At 38.9% G+C, this 20,866-nt stretch overlaps 1 protein-coding gene across 2 annotated transcripts in view; it reads left to right on the top strand.

Moving 5' to 3' along the window:
- NECAB1 (N-terminal EF-hand calcium binding protein 1) overlaps window positions 1-20,424 on the top strand; it is a 71,048-nt gene extending 50,624 nt beyond the window's left edge. The window contains exons 6-13 of one of the 2 annotated variants that reach the window (XM_075024363.1): window positions 1,432-1,568; window positions 3,988-4,100; window positions 7,254-7,330; window positions 12,175-12,228; window positions 13,780-13,892; window positions 16,007-16,084; window positions 17,115-17,206; window positions 20,065-20,424. In XM_075024363.1, coding sequence (XP_074880464.1) covers window positions 1,432-1,568; window positions 3,988-4,100; window positions 7,254-7,330; window positions 12,175-12,228; window positions 13,780-13,892; window positions 16,007-16,084; window positions 17,115-17,206; window positions 20,065-20,093 — 693 coding nt within the window. In that variant the 3' untranslated portion in view covers window positions 20,094-20,424. The remainder of the gene's footprint in view (window positions 1-1,431; window positions 1,569-3,987; window positions 4,101-7,253; window positions 7,331-12,174; window positions 12,229-13,779; window positions 13,893-16,006; window positions 16,085-17,114; window positions 17,207-20,064) is intronic. The other variant, XM_075024364.1, reaches the window with a different exon arrangement.
- The last annotated feature ends 442 nt before the right edge of the window (window positions 20,425-20,866 follow it).

Here is a 20,866-nt window from a genome sequence, read left to right on the forward strand (position 1 = left end):
ACGTCAAAAAGGCATTTCAGCTGTAATTCACATTGGGAAGAACAAGAAACAGCTTTAAAAAACCTCCTATGCATTGCCAAAAATATTCAAATGGGTTCTCAGCTAGGGTAGGAGGCAACACCATTTAAATGAGAAGTTTTCTTTAAAGCTTGGAGATAACAGACCATCATCTATCTTCAGATGTGGTGACTAGAGAAATCTTTCATTCAATGTTCCTCATATTTTATGAAAGCATTTTAGATGGAATTGTGCCCAAAAGCTTTCAAGATCAGCTGAATGGATTTTTTTCACAGATAAACAGACTTAGGGCATATAAAAAATGAGTATCAGCGTACTTTCATCAAAGCAGGAGCCAAAAAATTTTCTCCGAGTTTAGGAGATGGAAGTCCATTTTCCTTCTCCGTGCCTGATGGGAGCTCTACACATTAAGCAGAGGCTCTAGAGGGCTGCTTTATCCTCTTGATTACATTTATTAAGAAGAAAACAACAAAGGGGGTGTTTATATTATTGCATAGGTCACCTCCTCACACAGCACTCACCTGTGTATCGCTGTTTGCAGAACTGAGTTTTGCAGATCTGGGCTTGCTGGAAACATTAAAGTTGACCCCATTCATGGAAACAGGATTCATTGTGCAAGGGAGAGAGCAGGCGTAAGAATTTATTTCTGAAATTACCTATGCAAAATAGGCATAAATATTTTTTAATACATAAAATATATTGGAAATGTAGTTACACAAAGAAACATTAGAGACCACTAAATATAGGTGCAAACTTTTCAAATAGCCAAGCTCCAAATCAACACTTAGCTGCATTTCATGTAATTATGAAATATTTAGATATATGGTTTCAAAAATAATGAAACAAATTAGAGGAACAAAAATCAGTCAAAGACTGTTAAATTCAAAAGGTACTATCTCTGGCACAGGCAGTCCTTCAGTCAAAGTGCAGGTGGAGTTTTCCAGGGCAGTGTCACTAAGCACGTGCCCTGATCAAAGACTGTTCCCATAATCGTTGTTAGAGACAGGCCAGTGGGCAAGATAAACATCTTTTCACAAGAGTGTATCTGAATAAAAACGTTAAATTCACTGCTACAGTTGTCAATCATATCTTGGCTTTTCCATACTTAAGAAATAATTTTGTACTGCCATCAACTGGAGTTAAGAAATGCAAGGAAAAGGTTTTTTTAAGTAGAAGCTAAGTTGTACAACTGTGTACCTGGACCTCTCTCAGCTTGGGTGGGATCAGTACCTATACCTGGAAATTCAGAGCTCTTTTTGTCCAGAAACGTAAAGGTTGCTTATGTGGTTTGCACGTATAAGCACCAAAACACCCAAGCTGCTTCCTTTCTGAATTAAGTCTGAATCTTCCCTCACATATTTCTAACGCAGTAGGCAAATCCTTTCCTCTTTTTTTTTTAAATGCCATTTTTAGGACTATCAGGAAGCTTCTAATTTGGAGCAGTTTGTGACTCGCTTTCTGTTGAAGGAAACACTGAACCAGCTTCAGTCCCTCCAGAGCAGCCTGGAGTGTGCCATGGAAACCACGGAGGAGCAGACCCGGCAGGAGAGGTGAGCAAACCTTCTGCCCAGCTGCACTGAAGGGGGTGAGGAGCGGGGTCACCATGAACCTCCAAGACATTTACATTTCACCCAGAAACTTGATGTAGGGAGTAACAGGAGAAAAATAGATAAACTTTTTATTCCACACAGGAACTCACTAATAGGAATTTTCCTGTAATTGAATACAAGCAGGTTCCAATCTGATCCTCTGGTGGGTTGTACGTGGGACCATTTTGTTACATTCTAGGCTCTTCTCCTCCAACTTCTTTCTAAATCCATTGACTATTTCATATCAAATGCAGAAACCAGACCACTGCAGTATGACAAGGTCTGAAATTGCCAAGACCATTGACTGCCTCCTTGTTTGTTTCTTCCAGCTTTATGATTATTTTATTATTCCTGTTTGCACAACTATCCTAATGTTAAAAGGAGAAATAGCAAGGCTCTTGCTTGTTACAGCTTCTTCCTAGAATAAAGGGCCATAGTACCGGTCAACATCTAACTCTGTAAACTCTCAATCACCTGGGTAACCTATAACCATCCAAGGGGTTTAGCTGAATTTAATACCATGAGCTCATATATGAGGGTTTGTAGGATCAAGGATCAAAACATTTTTTAAAAGGTACTTGGTTTTATGGATCTGTTTTCCTCAGTATGCTAGTGTTAAAGATGATAGGGAAAGCAAAATACAAGCTGTTGTGTTTCATTGACAAGATCTCAACACTTCATACATTTTAAAATGCATTGCTTTTTCATTCTTTCTTTTGGAAATGTCATTTTCTTGTTTGTTTTGCTGTTGGTTTTGAGATTTTTCAACTACATGAATAATACACTGGGGTTTTATGCCAGCAGCTTGACTGCAGGAATCAAGCAGGTTTTGAAAGGCTGAGGGTGTGCCGAGCATGCACAATATATATATCCCTGCATTCATGCATACGTCTTTCCAGGTTCCTTACACAACTGATGGGAGAGAAAGAAGTCTTGAATGGGCAGTTCAGAGCTGGAACCTAACTTAAGGTGCTCTGCATCCTCTGGAGTAATCATTGACTTCTTCTCTGACTTGCCTTTTAGGACCCCCTCTCTAGAAATACAGTCTAGAAAGACCATCCGAGTAACTCAAACTACTCACTTGGGTGTGTAGAGTTGGGTGATATGACCATCCCTTTTGCTGCCAGCTTTCTCATCTGCATTGACTGTCTGGTAGGGTGTTGTGGAGACTTCTTTCTCCAGTTTTATCAGTACGATAGTTCAGAAATATCCTCTTGGATGGTGAATTTGTTTTATAGCAAAGAAAATGAAAAAGAGGTGTGATATTGTCAAGCCAAATAACATCTCCCCCATTTGCTGAGGTAGCAATGGAAAAGCCAGGCAAACTCAGCACTTCAACTACAGCTGTTTTGGAGATGCCTCAGTCCCTGTGTAAAATCATCTTCAATTATGTTTAACTTAACTGAAGGGTAAACTGTCTGAATCAAAATCCCATTAAGACACTCCTAAACTAATTTAAGAGTGCTTACACTCAGGAACTGCCATAATTTGGCTTACTGTGGGGGGATTTTATGCTGCAGAAAATACCATCCTAAAACATCTCCTTAACATAGTGTGTGAGCTTTTGGTGAGCCTTCGTTCTGTGCTTCAGGAGACCATTCTAAAGGTCTTCAGAGAGCTTTCCAAAGCAGTGACCTGGGAATAATTTACTGAACTGTTTAGATTACCGTCTAATACTCGTTGCAACCTCTCATCCAACTAACTGTTTAAAACTAACCATAGTCCTGGTCCTTCATTGCTCTCCAGCTGGATGATGATGAACCACATAGAGACAGCCTTCAGTCCCCACACAAATTCTCAAGCTTCAATGTCTCTGTCATTGTAGTACAAACATAAGTCATTTCTGTAACTGCTATGTTACACTACTAGTCCCAGAAATGTGTCTGTCTTCCATCCAGTATTAGCAAATTCTCATCGTTTTTCCTTCCTTATTAACACATACAGATTGCTGTTTATCTTTTCAGTCTTTAAGCTGAAGGGGTCAATGTTTAAAGTTCACATTTCACTTTTAGCTGTTCTTGTGGCCCCGGTTCCTCTGCAGAGATGCTATAAAACTCCCATGAATGAAGAAACAGTGTGAATGGTTCCTTAGGTCAGAACCACATCACAGACAGACACTGACCCTGAAGTTTCTCTACCTAAAAGACAGGTTTATGCCAGCTTAACCATCCTTTTTTTTTTTTTTTACTTCTGTAATGATTAGCAACCTAAACACCACTAATTAGTAATAGTGAAAATCTGGAAAATAATTCAGTGGTCTCAAGAGGTATTTCTCCTTTTTTAATCCAAAAGGGAACATGAAAGCACATGTTGTGAGAACAGAGAGAGGAGAGCTCTCCTACATGTTTTACCTTATGAAGTCTCCTGTGTTTCTGTGCAGACAAGGCCCAACAAAACCAGAAGTGCTCTCAATTCAATGGCCAGGAAAGCGCTCAGCTCGAAGGCTTCAGAGGAACAACAGCCTGTCGTTAAATAGCCCTCATTTTAGCACAGGTATGGTGTTCCACATTTTAAAGATATTTAAAACACATGCATACACACACACATACAGAAAAATATAGCTGCATATTCCTCAAAAATTTAATTTAGACATGGTAACTAACTTAGATACTTTACTGACAGAAACCAATCTTCAATTTACTATAGAATGTGTTAGCTCAAACTGTAAGGAAAATAAATATGTACCCATAGATCTGAGCTGATAAAAAATAAATACATAACTATGGGCCAAACTGTGATATTGTTTTGGGGATGTGGGTTGATTCAACATTTCTTAGGTAATATTTGTAGCCTGCAGATAAGAATTAAAAGGTGAAGGCTATAACTTATACACAACCAAGTTCTCTATCATGACTTACATCCCAGCTGAAGGGAACAAATAAGAAATGGAAATGGAAATGGAAAATACAAAACCTGAAGGGGAAAAAAGATTTCATTTAAGATGATACGAAAAAATGTGAAACAGCATTTCTGCTTTGGAAAACATGACAGGGTACTTTGGTAAATGGGATTCTTTGGAAGCAGTGACATTAAGCATGAGGCTGCAGTGAAGGCATCTCCAGGCTTAGTGACGTCTCTCAGTATCAAGGCATGTAGATGACTGAAACACCACAGTATGTAACGGGTCAAGCATACTTCTTGACCAGTCATGCAGATCTCACTGCTTGCAGCCACGTGATTACCTCTTCCTTTTTAACCCTCTTTTGAAGGCCCTTCTACCACTCAATGAATGATGCTGTTCATTCAGCACAACGTTGCAGGATGATGTTTGGTCCCTTGCTGTGAGTTGCTGGTGTTCATAACAAGGAAGGTCACGTAGCCTTGTTGCTGCACTCCTAATTCACAGAGTTCAGAAGGAACCCAAACATATCCAAGCTGCACCAAATCCACTTACTGTATTAATGTAATTTTAAAGAGCTAACATCTTTCTGCTGTTCTAATAGCTGTCTAACAGCTGTCTACTTTCCTAGACAAGATCTGTGTTTGTCTTGGCACTTGGTCCTCCTCCTTACTGCCTGCTGCCCACAAGCACAGTAACGCTGTAGATGCGTCTATGCACTCAACACTCACGCCAGCATTTCTTTACCCTTTGTACTTGTTCTGGTAAAGCCACACTCTACCTCCTCTACATATCACACCTGTGGTATGTCCCCAGCAGTAGGATCACCTAGGTTGGAACTAGATGATCTTTAAGGTCCCTTCCAACCCAAACCGTTCTATGATTCTATTTCTTTCTTTGGTCAAAACATAGTCCAAGTGCCATTAGAACTCTCAGCTGGAAAGTGAGCAGGTTAATGAATGCACACATCAAAAGCATGTGTTGAAAGATCTTCAGTTTTTGATAAACAACCTTCCTCTCTCCTTAGAGCAATCACTTATGTACACATTCACACTGTGGGTGATGCCAGGAACTGCTCTCATAATGCACATATCTGTTTCCTTGAGTATTATCCTTTTCATCTCATAGACAATTTTGAGACTTTAGCAAAGCAAAATTTTCCAGAGACTTTAGAGAGGCTCTGAGATGCTTGTGCCTTTGCAGAACAACATTTTCTAGCTTCACCTTTGCTATATGACATCTGGTCATTATACAGTCACAAGTATGACTGCAGAATGGAGAACTAGGAAGTCTTTTGAAAGGGGTATGTCCTGTCCATATAGAAAGACAAGACACAGTTAACATCCAGTGTCCCAGTGTCTTTAGTCTTTCCTCTGCTGCTGAATTCTGTGACTTGGGAGAAAAATAAACATAGGAAAGTTATTACAATGCAACATAATCAGTCTTGAGTTGGTCAAAATTTGCAGTCACCACAGGCATAAATTACACATCTGAAAACCAAAATCTCATTCTAGAAAAATCTAGTGTAGGAAGGCTCAATTGTAATAATCATATTGCTGCAATTCATCAAGCACCTAGGAATGCTGTTTAGTTGGAAAGGTAAAGAAGGATCATTAGCTTCAAGGGACATCCAGTTAATGTTATTAAATCAGCTATAGAGTCCACTGCAAGATTATATCCATAATTAGTGGATGAACACATGAAACCCCCCAGGACAGCGTATTGCAGATGACTGCAACAAAGCTGAAAACCCGCAAGTGCGAGTACAAAAAAAGCTGGTGCAGCTAAATGAACCTTTTCTGAATGGAGAGAAGGCTCCTTATTCTCAATGCATATGAGACATTCTACAATTATGTTCGGAGGCTCCTTCAGGAATCCCTCAATATCAGGATTCCTCAACATGCCATGCCAGAAATGTAGATCATTTAGCTGTACATGTACACCCAATTAATTCTTTTCTGCTGTTCATAAAAATGTATTTTTTGTATTGGGAAGGAACATATACACCCTTCACCTCAAATAATCCTGGAATACTGCTGGAAGCACTGTGTCAGGACCCTAAGAACAGCAACAGGCTGACCACAGCAATGTCCTTGCAATCGGGGCCCTACAGCAGGTCTGCTGTCTCTCTGCAGGAGGAAGTAAGATCCTATCACCTGAGCTGTACTGGCCATGCCAGAATATTTAAGACAGTCTTGGCTGCTTTTCTTTCACCTTCATTATTGCTCTCAGGGGGAAGAGAAACTGCAGACAAGACACAGCACATGGTCCCTCCATGGGATGTATTTGAAAGGAATCCCAAAGACAGGCTTGCTATGCAGCCAAAAAGCTGACTCTTACTCTTATAGAAACTTTCACATAAAGAAGAAATGGCAAACTAAGTAAAATATTAACACAGAGAAAGCTTTAACACACACACACACACACACACACACACCCCACCCAAGATGATTTTGCATTTTGAGCAGAAGGTGTTCAGGTTATGAGCTGGTTCCATTTGCAGAGGAGAGCATTCCTTTCTTCAGGTATCAGCATGATTTCAAAAGCATTGGCATTAATCTAGAATGTAGTTTTCATTCTGTATTGGATTTGTATTGTATCTTAAAAAGAAATAAAATAATTCATATAGTCAAAATCATGCTTTAGTTTAGTTACACCTAAATGAACATTGAACTAGTTGCAGCACAATCTTCGAGAAGCAAAATAAGTTGCAAGCTAAGATAAACTTTTTTATAAAATAAATGAATACACTATGTTCCAGTGTTTAGTAACATTTTATAAATGTTACTTATTTATATTTTCCAAAGGTTGGACTGAGGAAGACAGCCAGTGGATGACCCAGATAAACAGACTCCAAAAGCTGATTGACAGGCTGGAAAAGAAGGTGTGCCTTTCTTTTCACTTGTTTGTTCTCTCTCTTTCAGTAAATCAGTCCTTAAACCACAAATGCTTTCAATGTCTCAGTTGCAGTCCTTCCAATAAATAATAAGTGAAACTTCCAACATCACCCAAGAGAGCTAACACTCATTAAATGCCTACATTTTCCTTCCACCTTCTTCTTTCTTATTTCATGAGAGCATGACATGGTTTTCCCACACTCCCCTTTCCCCTTCCCATCACCACCGATCCAACTTTTCAAAAAGCTCTGAAAAGTCACATTACTCTATGACTGGAGGATGTTACTGTATTTAGTTATGCTTGTTTTGGGGAACACGGGATAAGCATCTTCTTTTAGGATCAGATTTTTTTCTCTTCCTCTCCAAACTTTCCCACTAAAGCTTGACAGAAAGTTCTGTTTCCTCCTTCCCCATCAGAGAATACTAATTTATAGATTAAAACACTTTCCTAGTAAGTACAGTTCAACCAAAAGCCGATGCAAATTCCACCATCCCGCCAGGGAGTCGCAGGAGCCGCCCCAGCTCCAGGGCTGCACCAACCCCCAGGGCCCTGAGACCACCTGCAGTTCCCACGCCAAAGCAGAGCCCTCCGGGAGTCTGAAAAATGACCTGTCCGATCCAACGATACCAAGGCTTCCCAGGGCTTGTAAAAACCTGGGTAACATCAGTCTGCACAGAAAATGTCTATTTCTTTTGTTTTCATTCGGATTTATTGCTACCCTAGGTTTTAAAAATTGTTTTATGTCTGCGTGTGGTGACTTCTTTCTTTTTGGAGAAGAAGAGCAGAAGAAAAAGTAAAGTTATAAATTCCTGTGTTGTTCTCTACATAAAGTGTCCCTACTGAAGGACAGATGGACAATTTCTGATAGGTTCTAAGGGCATGGCTGAATTTGGTGGATTTTAAGACCCAGGGAACTTCTCCCTCCTGGTACACTAGAGACAAGGTTTTAGGTTGAAGTGCTCTCAGACCCAGGAGTTGCTCCAGTCCCAGTAATGATGCTGATGCTGCTCCTCGCTGCAGGTCAGTGCTCACCAGTGGCGAGGCTGTGCATGTACTCCAGAGACATGGATTCACGCACAGCAGCACGGGTGCCTTCACCAGCACAGGTGCTTTCACCAGTGCCCACAGACAGGCAGCGCTCACAGAAACATGAACATGCAACAGCCTGATCCTGCTCCTTCTTTCCAGCTGATCAGGATGGACGTTCCCCTGTGAACATTAGCATGGGCTTTAAGTCTATCTAGTATCTGTGGCTGGACCCATGCCCCTTAGCCAGGCTTTGGCTCAGACCTTGGGTCTGGCAGACAAGCGTCTCCTCCTACTTATCTGCTAGTCCAACTTGAGTTCAATAGCAAATTATACACCTAGAAAATAGTTAAGTAAGGGATTTAACAAGAAGACATAATAAACGGTGGTGATCTGGCACAGGGCTCAGCAAGACAAGCATACTGACCTTTCTCTGCCATTGCTCCCTCCCAAATGAACAAACTGCGCCTACTTATTTCCCCTTTGGTCCCAGCTTGGGACCAAAATGTGGTATTTCTGTTATCTCAGCCTATTACTGATGAACTGCATTACCAATACGGTCACCCCCGGCACTGCTGGCCTTGCAAGACTCTGCTCCCCAAAAGAAGCCCAGTACTCCCTTTGGTTATCCCTGAGGTCTAACAGTCTCTCGCATCGCTTCTCCTTAACCAGCTGTGAAATTCAGCCATTCCTCGTGGCGCTGTCTGTAACTTCTGTCAGCTTCTCACTCTGCTCCTTGCTATGCTCAGCAGCTCCTCATGGTCTGCTCAGTTCATTAAGCCTCTGACCAGGGCATACTCATCTTCCTGCACACAACAGCTTCCTCCCAGAGGTCATTTCTGCATGAGAAAAGCAATTACACAGCAGTTGCCACATTACTGACATTTTAGTAGCAACTTTTTTCTGAATAGATATAAATTGTATTTTGAAATGCGGAAGTCTGCATGAAATGTAACTCTTGCCTTTGGTCCAGCTTTACTCCCAGCTCTCCTTTGGAAGCAGCAGCAGCTGACCACCCTGCCACAGTAACCTCCCAACACGGACTGATGCCAAAAGGAGTTTAAGGAAACTTAACATTTAAAAGAATGTTACTGAAAAAAGAAACCTGGCATAGAGCAATAATGCAATGCAAATGTTACAGAAAACAGCCAACCATTTTGTAGTAAATAAACTTACAACAAAGATGTTATAAAACGATCAAATCTGCTACAGGTAAATGACAGAAAACCTTTGAAAAGCAGCTCAGTGCCAAAGGAAAACAGTGGCAGGGCATAGAACTTCCATAATTATCTCCTTATCAATATAAAACTTGATTAATAAAACATAGCAATTAGACAAACCTACTTTTGCCAATAGACAGACTACATCCACCTTTGCCTAACTTTGCATCTGCTTGACCTTGTAGCTCACGGCCAGGTCTAACTGTGAGACGTGAGTTCACATTTCTGCAGCTTCTCCAGGACCACCTCCTTTGATTGTTCTTCTCTTGGCACTTCTTTCTGGCCTCTGTGAACCCAATTTATTAGGCATGCAACTTAGAAATCATAAAACCTCTGGTCCTATAAAATAAGGCATATTAAAAAGACTACGAGAATTCTTTTGCATTAACGAAATTCCCTTGTCCTCATTTTATTAGAATTTACACTTCATTACAGTAGGAGCAACTCCCTGTGATCCATGTTTAAACAGCATCTAGCAAAACAGTGCCTGGGTCATGACTGGGACAGGCACGTAATGCAAAAAGGATGTTGGTGCTTCTTAGCAGTAGGACACTGTGAGCCCATCTACTCTATTCCAAAGCAAAGTCAAGAAAAGGCAAAGCTGATTGCTTAAATGACCACTGACTTCAGACAGAAATGAATTAAAAACACCAAATGGCTGGTCATCACTTCCCACCTGGGATGAGGCCATTACACATGCCATCTCTCAGCAGTAACTTAATCATTTTTAGCTCAGGTATGTTCCAGGTTAACCCATCACATCCAACCAAGTGTTACAACCAAGCGTTACCTCAGCTGAGGTGAGGTAGGACTGAGGAGGCATTGTAAAGCCCCAGCTCTGAGCTGCAGTCTTGGGTCAGTTTTCATTTCCAGGCTGCGTGGTAATTGTCTGTCAGGAGCTCTCATCTCCACATCGGGCTACTTCACTCATGCTCAGTGTTGAGTCAGCCAATGCCCGAGTGCTTCTTCTGCACAGATGAAGACTGTGCGCCAGTGCTCGCATGCTCCGAGGTCACAGCAAGCTGTCTGTGTAGGCTCACCCCATCTGTGTAAGTCATGCCCTGCCTAATGACATAACGTTACTGAAGAACTGCTATAGATTATTTTTCATTTCTTCAGAGGTCAGCAAGTTATCCACCAGTGGTTCCTACTGGAAAACTACCTGGTGAATGGTTGATTTCGTATTGTCTGTCTAACTGTTCTGCTGTCTTCTGTCAAAGGTGAATTTAACCATCAATCAGTCTTCTAAGTCCTTTTCCTTCTCAAGTTCTGAAGTTATACATGCTGGGAAAACAGATTATTTTTTTTTCTTGATACCTTAAGAGAAAGTTTGCAGTACAACTCGAGTCATTCCTTTCCTCTCTTTTTCCAAACATTTCCCTGGAAAAATTTTGCACTGAAAATACAGATGAACCACAGGAATATGCATTTTCCTTCAGGGTTTTTATCTGAAGTGTCTGCACTGACAAATGTGCTATTAAAGCTGGGTGTTTCCCCCCCCACACACACATTCCATGCCTTTCTATGCACATTCTGCAGGAGAGGTACGGCAACACAGCAGTTACTGTGCGACTGCTCCTTCATTCCTGCTTTGCTCTGCCACCGGCTGCTGGTGGAAGTCCCCTGTTCATTTGAATTCTACCTGCACACCTCTTGTTGGCTTTTCAGCGACTACAGTATTTGTGCTGGCAAAACACCTGCTACCTGAAGTTAATCAATCCTCACCCAGCTGGAAGCAGAAGAAAATTTTTTATCTTTGTTACACAAGAACTGGGTGCAATAAGAAGCGTAGCACTACTAACAAAGAGCACATTTTGCTCCAGCTGCTTATTGCAAATTGATCTGCTTCTTTTCAAGCATATGGATATTTTTCAGAATATCCATATGGCAATGGGTTAGACGGTACTACATGTGCCTAGCATGTAAATTATAATTTTGTGTGCATTACTAGATGGTGTCTGCATGAATCACTGATTCATGAAGTGCGCAACCAGTTTGTGTGCCAAGCAAGCATACTGCTGCCTCACAGATGCATCTGTTTGCTGCTGCCCAGCCTGTCCTCAGTAGCAAGTGCAGCAGTTCAGAAACCTCACTTGGAGCATCATGCACATCTTTTTCAACACTAGAAAACAGTCCCTTGCAACCTTAAATGCCCCGTAGAAAAGTTTCTTCTGTGTACAGTCTTGATTGCATAATAGTAGCTAATAGTTCATTTCAAATTACCATTCTTGCTCATCTCCATAATCCACGTGACAATTTGAGAAGGTATCTGTCTTTTCTCAATTAAGTCCAACATACATTTGTGAACAAGTGGATTTGCTACAAATGAAAAATCACCTGCTCAGCATTACATTATAAATAAAACTTTACGGAACAGCCTGGGTTGGATTTAACCACTGAAGTGTGCAAGATTTTGCAGACATTGCTTGTGTTTGACTTACAGCTAATAAAGAAGGGATTTAATTATAACTTCTGGAAATAAAACAGAATCTAGCTATTGGAACGGTTTGTTACAAAGGTAAGAGCAGAATACAGCTGTAGTATTGCCTCTTATATTTCTATTTTCTTTTCAAATGCCTCAAAGGACCTAAAGCTTGAGCCATTTGAAGAGGAAGTTTTGGAAGAAAATGCAAGATCTGTAAGTGCTTTTCAAGATAATGATTTTGACATTTGATTTTGAATGCCAGGTATTGAGACAACAATCTTACCTGATCTCTTTTGTTAAAAAATAATTTTAAAAAATCACCAGCCTCACTTTTTCCAGTGATAAGAATCCATTTTAGTTAGCAGAATACATTGTGCAAGAGGCAACAAAACAAAACTTAGAATATGTGGGCAAAACTTTTATATTAATTTTTGCATTGTTTTCAAAGGATACAGTAAGCCAAAACCTCAACTCTCATAAGGAGGAAAAGGTGTCATTAATAAGATTTACTAAATTTGGCAGCAGTGTTTATGGGGTGCTAGCATCTCTGCTCCTAATCAGCTAATGCTGCATGCATGCTTTCAATCACAGTTGTACAGCCTTTCTCCCTCCCTCCCAAAACTGCTATAGGAAACCCTATCAGGAAAGATGGGACAGCATCCAGTGCTAAGCAATAATCAATATTAAAACTTACAAAACCAAAATCATGACCAGAAATAAACTTACTGTTAAGGAAGTTTATGTCCCAAGATTGAGCTCAATTTTTCAAATACACTAGCATTCCTAAATTCAGGGCTTTGAACCTAATAAAATGAAAATCAAATACACATGAAAAAATAACCAAAATAGATGATCCATCAAATTCCTTATTTCATCACAGGAGTTGCGTTAGATTTTTATCTTTTTTTAAATGAGATTACACAGTATTGCTAGACAGGCTGCTTATGGTGGAGGGATAATCCATGAGATAACAGTATCAATAATCAGGGCAGAAATGAGTCAAAAACCTGTAAAAAGATTAAGTTGTATTAATCAAGAAGGACATGGTGTTTCTTTAAATATTGCATTAGTAAAGTTGACAAGCTTCAACAGATGAATCAATATGTAAACAAAATAGCTAAACGATAATCATAATAATTCAGGATAAATAGGTCTTCTGTACTACTGACTGTTTCCATAGTCCTGCTTATAAAGACTGTTAATTTTTTGCAGAAAGGTGGAAGAAAAAAACCTTCTCGATTCATGATTTAACATGGGCTACCTTAGGCATCTCATTCAGGTGTGAGTCAGAGCTCTATAATGTAAAAGAGTATGAGAGCACCTCAGTGAAGGTCACACTGCATCCAATGCAGATTGTGGCAATATGCTCTTATGTCAAACCTCATACCTGCTGGCATACAGATTCATCCAAGGAAACATGCTGACTTTATTACTGAACATTTCAAAGATCAACATTTGCTTTGCACTCTTCTGAAGAGACTCTCATCCACAATTCAGACAACTCTCACCTTCTCTAAGGTGGACGCTTGTTTTGGGTGTTTCCATTCTGTGCCTCAGCCTGCCTAGACATAAAAGCCCACACTCGAGCATTTCTACTTCTCAACTCCAGAGCACTAAAACAGGGAATGCAAACTTCAAAGGAACTTTTGTGGGTTTTCTTTGATGATTGTGGGTTTTATTGTTCTATGATAGACTTTTCTGAGTTTAAAGTACAAGGACTTCAGAGGATGATATGGCAGTAATATTGTCATGTTTTTGTATCAGCACATAATGATTGTTCAACGTCAAATGTCTGTGATAGAAGAAGAAATTGAGGAATTCCGGCTTGCTCTGAAGCAATACGTGGAATCTGCTTCTACTCAGGGTGGCTGCTTGCAGTAAGTAATGTTATTGTCCTTGGGCTGAAGGACAGAATGTAGTCTAATTTCTTGACTTACTTTTAAGTGGAGCTGGATTATTTATTAAGGGAGAACCTGTAACATCTTCTTTCCTGGTTGGTTATGCATGTGTCTAAGACAGAGCTTTTCAAAGACAACTAAAACTAGAAAGAAACGTTGAAGTATATGTGCAGACTTTAAGTAGTATCACAAAATGATAATACAGGCTCTCCCAAAGATGCTAAACAACCTTTTAAGGCTTCTCAGCTTTGCAGGTCATCACTTCATGTCTTCTGAAAGCTCCTAGGCTGACACTCTTTCTTGGAAAACTCATTTGCCATCCTTCATTTGTGCTTACCTGGCAAGTGAACAACTTATCAACTTGTTTGCCAGTCCTCTGCTTGGAAGGTTTCAGAACCTTCCCTTTAGGCTGTCATTTTAAAATTTTCATTCATAATAAAGAATGGGAAAAATTAAAAAGCAAAATTTTCAATAAAATAGTGTATTTCTGCTTTGCTCCTTTTAGATTTAAATAAAACATTAGAACTGGGTTAAGAATAAATTTTAGTGACTCACCACTATACTGAATTTCTTACTTTAACGTCCTGGAGAAAGCTACTACCATACACACTACAGACCATTATGAAATAAATATTTTTATAGTGTGGACACAATACAGGATCTTCCTATATATTCAAAGGCTTCAGAGGCTGCCTATCACATCCCTAATTTATGCACCTTGTTGCTATGACATCGTCACACTTAGGATTGTATCAGCAGTGTTCACACAGACCAGAAAAAGCAAGTTAAGCTGGAAGAAGAACAGAGTGTCCTTTTTGCAGTGGTTCACTTGTAAAGGCAGACTGATGAGGAAAATAAAATTCTCCTGTGGGCCAAGAGCTGGAAAAAACAAAGAAGAGAAGCCCCCTAGCCCCCTTCCAAAATGAACGTCCAGTAAAACACTGTAGTGAATGCAAACTTGTCAGGGGAGAGAGCTTACATGAGTTCAGAATGCAACTTAACAAATGATGGGAAAAAGCTACTTTCTTTCCCAAGTTTATAGGCGTTTGGTGAGTCTGTAATGCCACCTACCGGTCGGTTTTTACCGTAGCCGTTTATAACTGACGTTTTTTTCCAACAGTTCTTGATATTTTTGCTATTTTACAATGTACTTTCACATATAGCAGGGGGAAACCAATAAATCATATAACTTATTGCTTATTACAGTATGAAATATAATCTGAGACCAGTTTTCAAGCACATCAGTAATCTCACACTTGGGCACTTGGAGAAATACGGATATATACTTTTTGTGCTATACATCTAAACACCAATTTGAGTACCCAAAGGCATAAGTACACTACATGCTGTAAAGCTTTTATACTCAGGATAGTAAGCAGGATGATTCTGTGTAGAGGATCAGCAGATATTCTGTGGGTCATTTTTCACCCATGATAAATTGTTAGCTGAATAGTTAAGAACAACTAAATAGTACCCAAAGTATTATTTAAAAAATGTATCTGCAGCAGACATCAGCCTATCTGGCTGTATACTCCTTTATATATTTGCTTTCAAAGCACCTAAACTCTATGCCACTTTGATGCATCTCTCATACAAAAGAGTGACTTCTCACAGTGTAATTTTTCAAGGAAACAGCATGAGTTATTCTGTAAACTTAACTGAACTGTTCTCTATGTGCAGTATACTGTATTTGCTGCTTTTCTCTGAACCAGAGTTGCCTGATTAATTTTCTGTATTAATGATTAGCATTTCTTTAGAAATTTCTTTATATTATTGGAGCAATATGAAAAATGAGTTTCATAAATAAGAGTACATCATAAGTGTACTAATATTAAATATTAATAAATGAAAAGCCATGAAAATACTCCAAGAGTTTTTTTTTTAAAAAAAGCTCACATAATTTGCAGTATGTGGTCACTTATTTGTTAAATTTATTATTTGGGTTGGATTTTTGTTTTGGTGGGATGTTTGGGGTTTTTTTTTCCCTCAAAAATCACTGCATTTGGTCCTACTCATAAGCAGTTTGGAATAAGATGTGTATTTCCAATAACTTTGTCGTGTTTTATTAGATTATTTCTATCCACAATTCTTAGTGTTTCTGTACAGAAGCTTGCAAGTGACTGCCGCTTCATTGTTTATGAGTTCTGGGAGAACAGCAATGCCTGGAATAGGTAAGTTTTGGGGTTTTGGTTTGGGTTTTTTTTTTAATACAGAAAGTTTTGAAGGTTAGAAAGCAATTGTGTAGAAAGACTGAATACAAATTAAATACTGCTAATGGATGTCTTGCTAAATACATCACAACTAATACTTCAGAACAATAGTTCAATTGCTAAAGACTAAAATATACTGAAACATATAAATAAAAATATCAGAAAGACAAAGCTAATTTGAATAGACCATAAAAAGTCTGAAAGCGAATAGACAAAGGTATGGCATCAGATGGATGTTAGTTCATCAGAGACAAAACAACAGGGAAACAGCAATATTACCACAGTTTAATGATAATGAAAGAAACAAAAGGAGCCAATGAGTGAGACAGGAGGTGTGCCATCCAGCAACACACTTAAGCATGCAAGCAGTCATGGTGAGCTCTCCCAAAACATCCCAAATCCACATCACAAAAACCAATCCCACAGATTCCTAGAGTGTCTCTTTTGGGCCCCAAATAGAAGTTATAGTGATTAAAAGTCCCACCAGCCAAATTCTAGTCTGCGGCAGGCAGATGGCTAAGAAATTGAGTAGAGACAAAAAGATTTTCCTTAACTACATTTACTATTAAAAAACCAACTGACCAACCAACCAAATCCCATGATCCTAAATTTGTAGACAGAAACCATTCTGAAGGAAGACGGAGGAGTCTCTTGAAGCTTAGCTGCTTTTCTTTTGAACAAAACCCCAGTTCAAAGTTTACTTTCACAAAGACTCAAGAACACTAGTAATGCATGTCAACGCTATACTGGGTCACAACCAAGAGATGAGCATCAGAGTAACAGTTAACTGTACAGAAGAAAACCTGTGTTTAATATAACATGAAAGCACTTCACAGATTATCTGGTCTCCTCTCCCACTACCATCATTGCCTAAGTTTTGAAGCACAAAATCTTTGTTACAGCATTAATTGTAGAAATTTTAACACTCGTAAAAAGAAAAATTAGCCCCTTTAAAAAATTTGATATGTTCTTATTTTCTACAATTATTTAGCCACCTTCAAATGAATTACAGCAAGACATTCCAGAGAAGTAATGTGGACTTCTTGGAAATTCCAGAGCTCATCACAACAATGCTAGTCCCTGGTAAACATCAATTTTTCACATTATTTTGTTTGTTCCCCGTGAAGAATTCTGCTATATTAGTGTGTTCCATACGCAGGACCACTGCATAATACCACACCTGGTCAGATCTTCTTTGGTAAAGTATGGAGGAGAAAGGGACTCCAAATGTTTTTAAGCATAGAATGTAAAACGCATCAGCAAGAATAAGACCCACAATGCTTTATTTTATATAGCGCAAAGTTATACTAGCATATACTATTTAAGAAAATATCTAGAATAAACAATACTATTTGTGAATAGTAAAATAGACCCCATTTAAGGTTTTCAGGCAAAAAACTGCCTTCTGATGAAGACTTCAACTTAATCATACTTACATTGACTGAAAGGAGCCTTAATTACTGATAATTGATATTTACTAATCAATTTATTATACACACTTTCTGCTATGTTAAAAAAAAAACCAAACAAACTACTTTGAAAAAGCAAGGTGTTAAAGATTGCAAATTATTATTTCTAATACAAAACAATGAGCATGCAACATCTTCTTTCTCCTAGAAACAATAGTTAATAGAGACAGTGCAGGATGAAGCAAAGCAAGCATCAGTCCCATATTTACAGAAGGAGGACAGCAAATTTTTTATCTTGGGGAACACAAATCTATTACAATGAAACCCTAATTTCTCCTATGTTTGAGTACAAACTAAATTTAAAATAGTAAACCCCCACCTAGCTGAAAAAGAATTACATAGTTCTGTACCTGGGGTGTCTCCTTAAAAGAAACCAGCCAAGACATTTTCAGACCTCATAAGCCTGATCTGGACACACAATTACAGGCCAGGGATTCCTGCAGTATCAGGAGATGGTACTTAACGAACCAAGAATCCCTTCAAATCTTGTACCTTACTGAGAAATTGCTGCATTTAAGACAAACTTGCCTGTAGGAAAAAATGCGGCCTTTTCCCAAACTTCTTTGTGTCCAAGAGCTAGCCTGCGTATGACCCAGGAGCATTCCAGGGGTGGTTTACTCACAGCTAAAGTGCAATTAACATAAACTAAAATGTAAACATGATTTTTAAATGCCTAAATATAGAAGTGTCTGAAATTGGATTCAAAATGCTTCTTAAAGCATCGACTCTGCCTGCTAAGAAGGATTTCAGTCTGCAGCACTCTATACCAGCAGACAGTTGCCATAGAAACAGCATTTCTCACTGTGCACTCCTTGCTGGGGGGGGCCAATGGGAAGCAATGCATTCACAATTATTTTTACAATTTTATAGATGATCTACGGTTTAGAAATCTGTGCAGAAATTCGAAGTTTTGTTTCATGAAAAGTACTTCCCATGTTTGATCTATACAAATCATATTTGTATTTGAAAGACAGAAAATGTTCTTGAAGTAAAAAATGATGGCTTTACGAAAGAATTTTAGACACAGGAAAGGGATACCGCTGTAAAATCAGCAAAAACCAAACCTGTCTGCAACTAGCACATATCTACCCTAGCTCAGACACATCCATGCTTTTTTACACATCTGGGTAACTAAGAACTGAAACAACTGAAAACTGTAATCTAAATCTGATTCAATCAAAGATTACAACCCAGGAGTCTTTACTCCACCTATTAATTAAAATAAATAAGGATACACTTATCCTAAAGCAAATTAATTTACCATCAGTTAACAGGATCTACAACCTATTATAATCACTTGCACACCTGTTAAGCGACCAAGTTGCTTCAGGCCAATCTACCACGGTGGCATGAACCACGCAGTTCATCTTCAGTGAATGCCTAATTTTTATATAAGATCTGGACCTGAGGATACTAGAGAGCCTTCTGGTGAAGAAAAAAGCTGGGGAAACCCACTGAACACTTATGGCACTATAATCCATGAAATAAACTGTTAAATTGGCATTTTTTGGCCAAAATTCATTAATCCACTGATGTGTCAGAGACCACTAGGCTTTCATAACCCAAATTCAGGTAAGATTCTTAAGTATCTTCTCAACATTCTTCTTCAAGAATAACATTTTCCATAAAAATGGCATAAATTTAAGTATTTATGGACACATTCACAGAAACAAGTTAATGACTTTAATCCCCAAACTGTGTAGTACAAAACCTACTGAGCCTAGAACACCCCTCCACTAAGGGACTTGGCATCTCAGATACAGTCACAATTCCCTTCCTTCCTTCCTGTCTCTCTCCAAAAATCTTGTGGCTCCTCTCTGCATAAGGTTCAATTTCAAAAGGCCAACGGGTAGGGACTGTGGGGAAAAAGTGCAAATGTGTTTCACTCCAGCCCTGCCTATAATCTGATGGTTACAGATCTTCTTTTATGGGAATGACATTTTACAAGTCTATCAATTCTCTTACTTTTGGGACAAACCGCTTTTATTTAATTCCTAGAGTTGTGCAAAAAGAACACCATGTCTGAATAATATCACGAGGAAAGAAAGTCATTAAAGTAAGCAAAATCACCCAGGGGACACAGAGCTCAGCTTAAATACTGACACGCAGCAGAACAGGAGTGAGGATTTATGTGGTTTGCTCTCTGGGATCTGCGTGCTTAATTCTATGCAACTGCACCTATGACATTTTAATGTTTCTTTGGATGTTATCAAAAGGAGATATAAATTCTTCTGCTAAAGCCATCCCCCCACCAGTTATATTCAGCTCTCCTAGTATTTTAAGTATTCTTCCCCTGCCCAGAGAGCTTTTCTCCTTGAAAGTATGCAGCTTTCAAATAAAGTATTATTAGCTGCATATATAAATGAACATTTCTTTATATACATTATAGCTATTTTATTTAGCATTTTTACAAGAGGTAGAAAAAGAAATACTGTTTATGTTAACAAATAAATAAATTCTCCTCTCTTTCAGCATCATGGTGGGTCCTCAATAACAACTAGAAGCTGTGGTTCCAAGTAATGTTAACATCGCACTGTTTTTCATTACAGTAACATTCATATAGCAGTGTACAGGTGTGCTGGATTATGAAGTTATGAAATGATACTGTTTGTTATTATGGATGTGATCTTTTCTGTTTTAAAATATGGAAAACTGCACATTATTACCTTCTCTTCTTGTGACCAGTTCAGTGAAATGATGCATTCTAAAAGCTGAAATAAGACAAATGTGCTAAACATTTTTATTGTGTATATTCAGTCCAAACTGTCACAGAAAAGTGCATCTTGATTGGTATGACTAAATATTTGTGAAAAGCTTTAGTCTTGTGTTAATAAACAGTTGTTACTTAATGCTGCTGTTTTCTCCTTTTACAGAAGAAACAGGTATGAACATGAACACACATTTTCATAAATGTCGTATGCTTCAGAGAAGCTGTAAGTCATTAATTAGGAGAATAAACATAGGGACAACTTTGTGTTAATACACAACTTTACTCATACAGGGTATTTTCTGCCCATGACAAGACAAGGCAGGACCATTTTCTCTTCACAGCCTCTAGCCCCTACCCTCACAAGAGGATACACAACTGCCTGTCTGTCAAGCCACTATGGACTCACAGTCTTAACATTTCACGACCAATTTGCTTTGAACCCTATGTCCTGACCACTCAGAAAATATTTTCATTAGATCACTGGCAGCTCACTGAAAAGTCATTAGAGAAACTGCCGTTAGAGCATAACCAGCCATAAACCTGCAAGAAGAATTAATTTATTCC

The sequence above is a fragment of the Buteo buteo genome, chromosome 3 (genome assembly GCF_964188355.1).
Source record: "Buteo buteo chromosome 3, bButBut1.hap1.1, whole genome shotgun sequence".
Classification (NCBI taxonomy): Eukaryota; Metazoa; Chordata; class Aves; order Accipitriformes; family Accipitridae; genus Buteo; species Buteo buteo.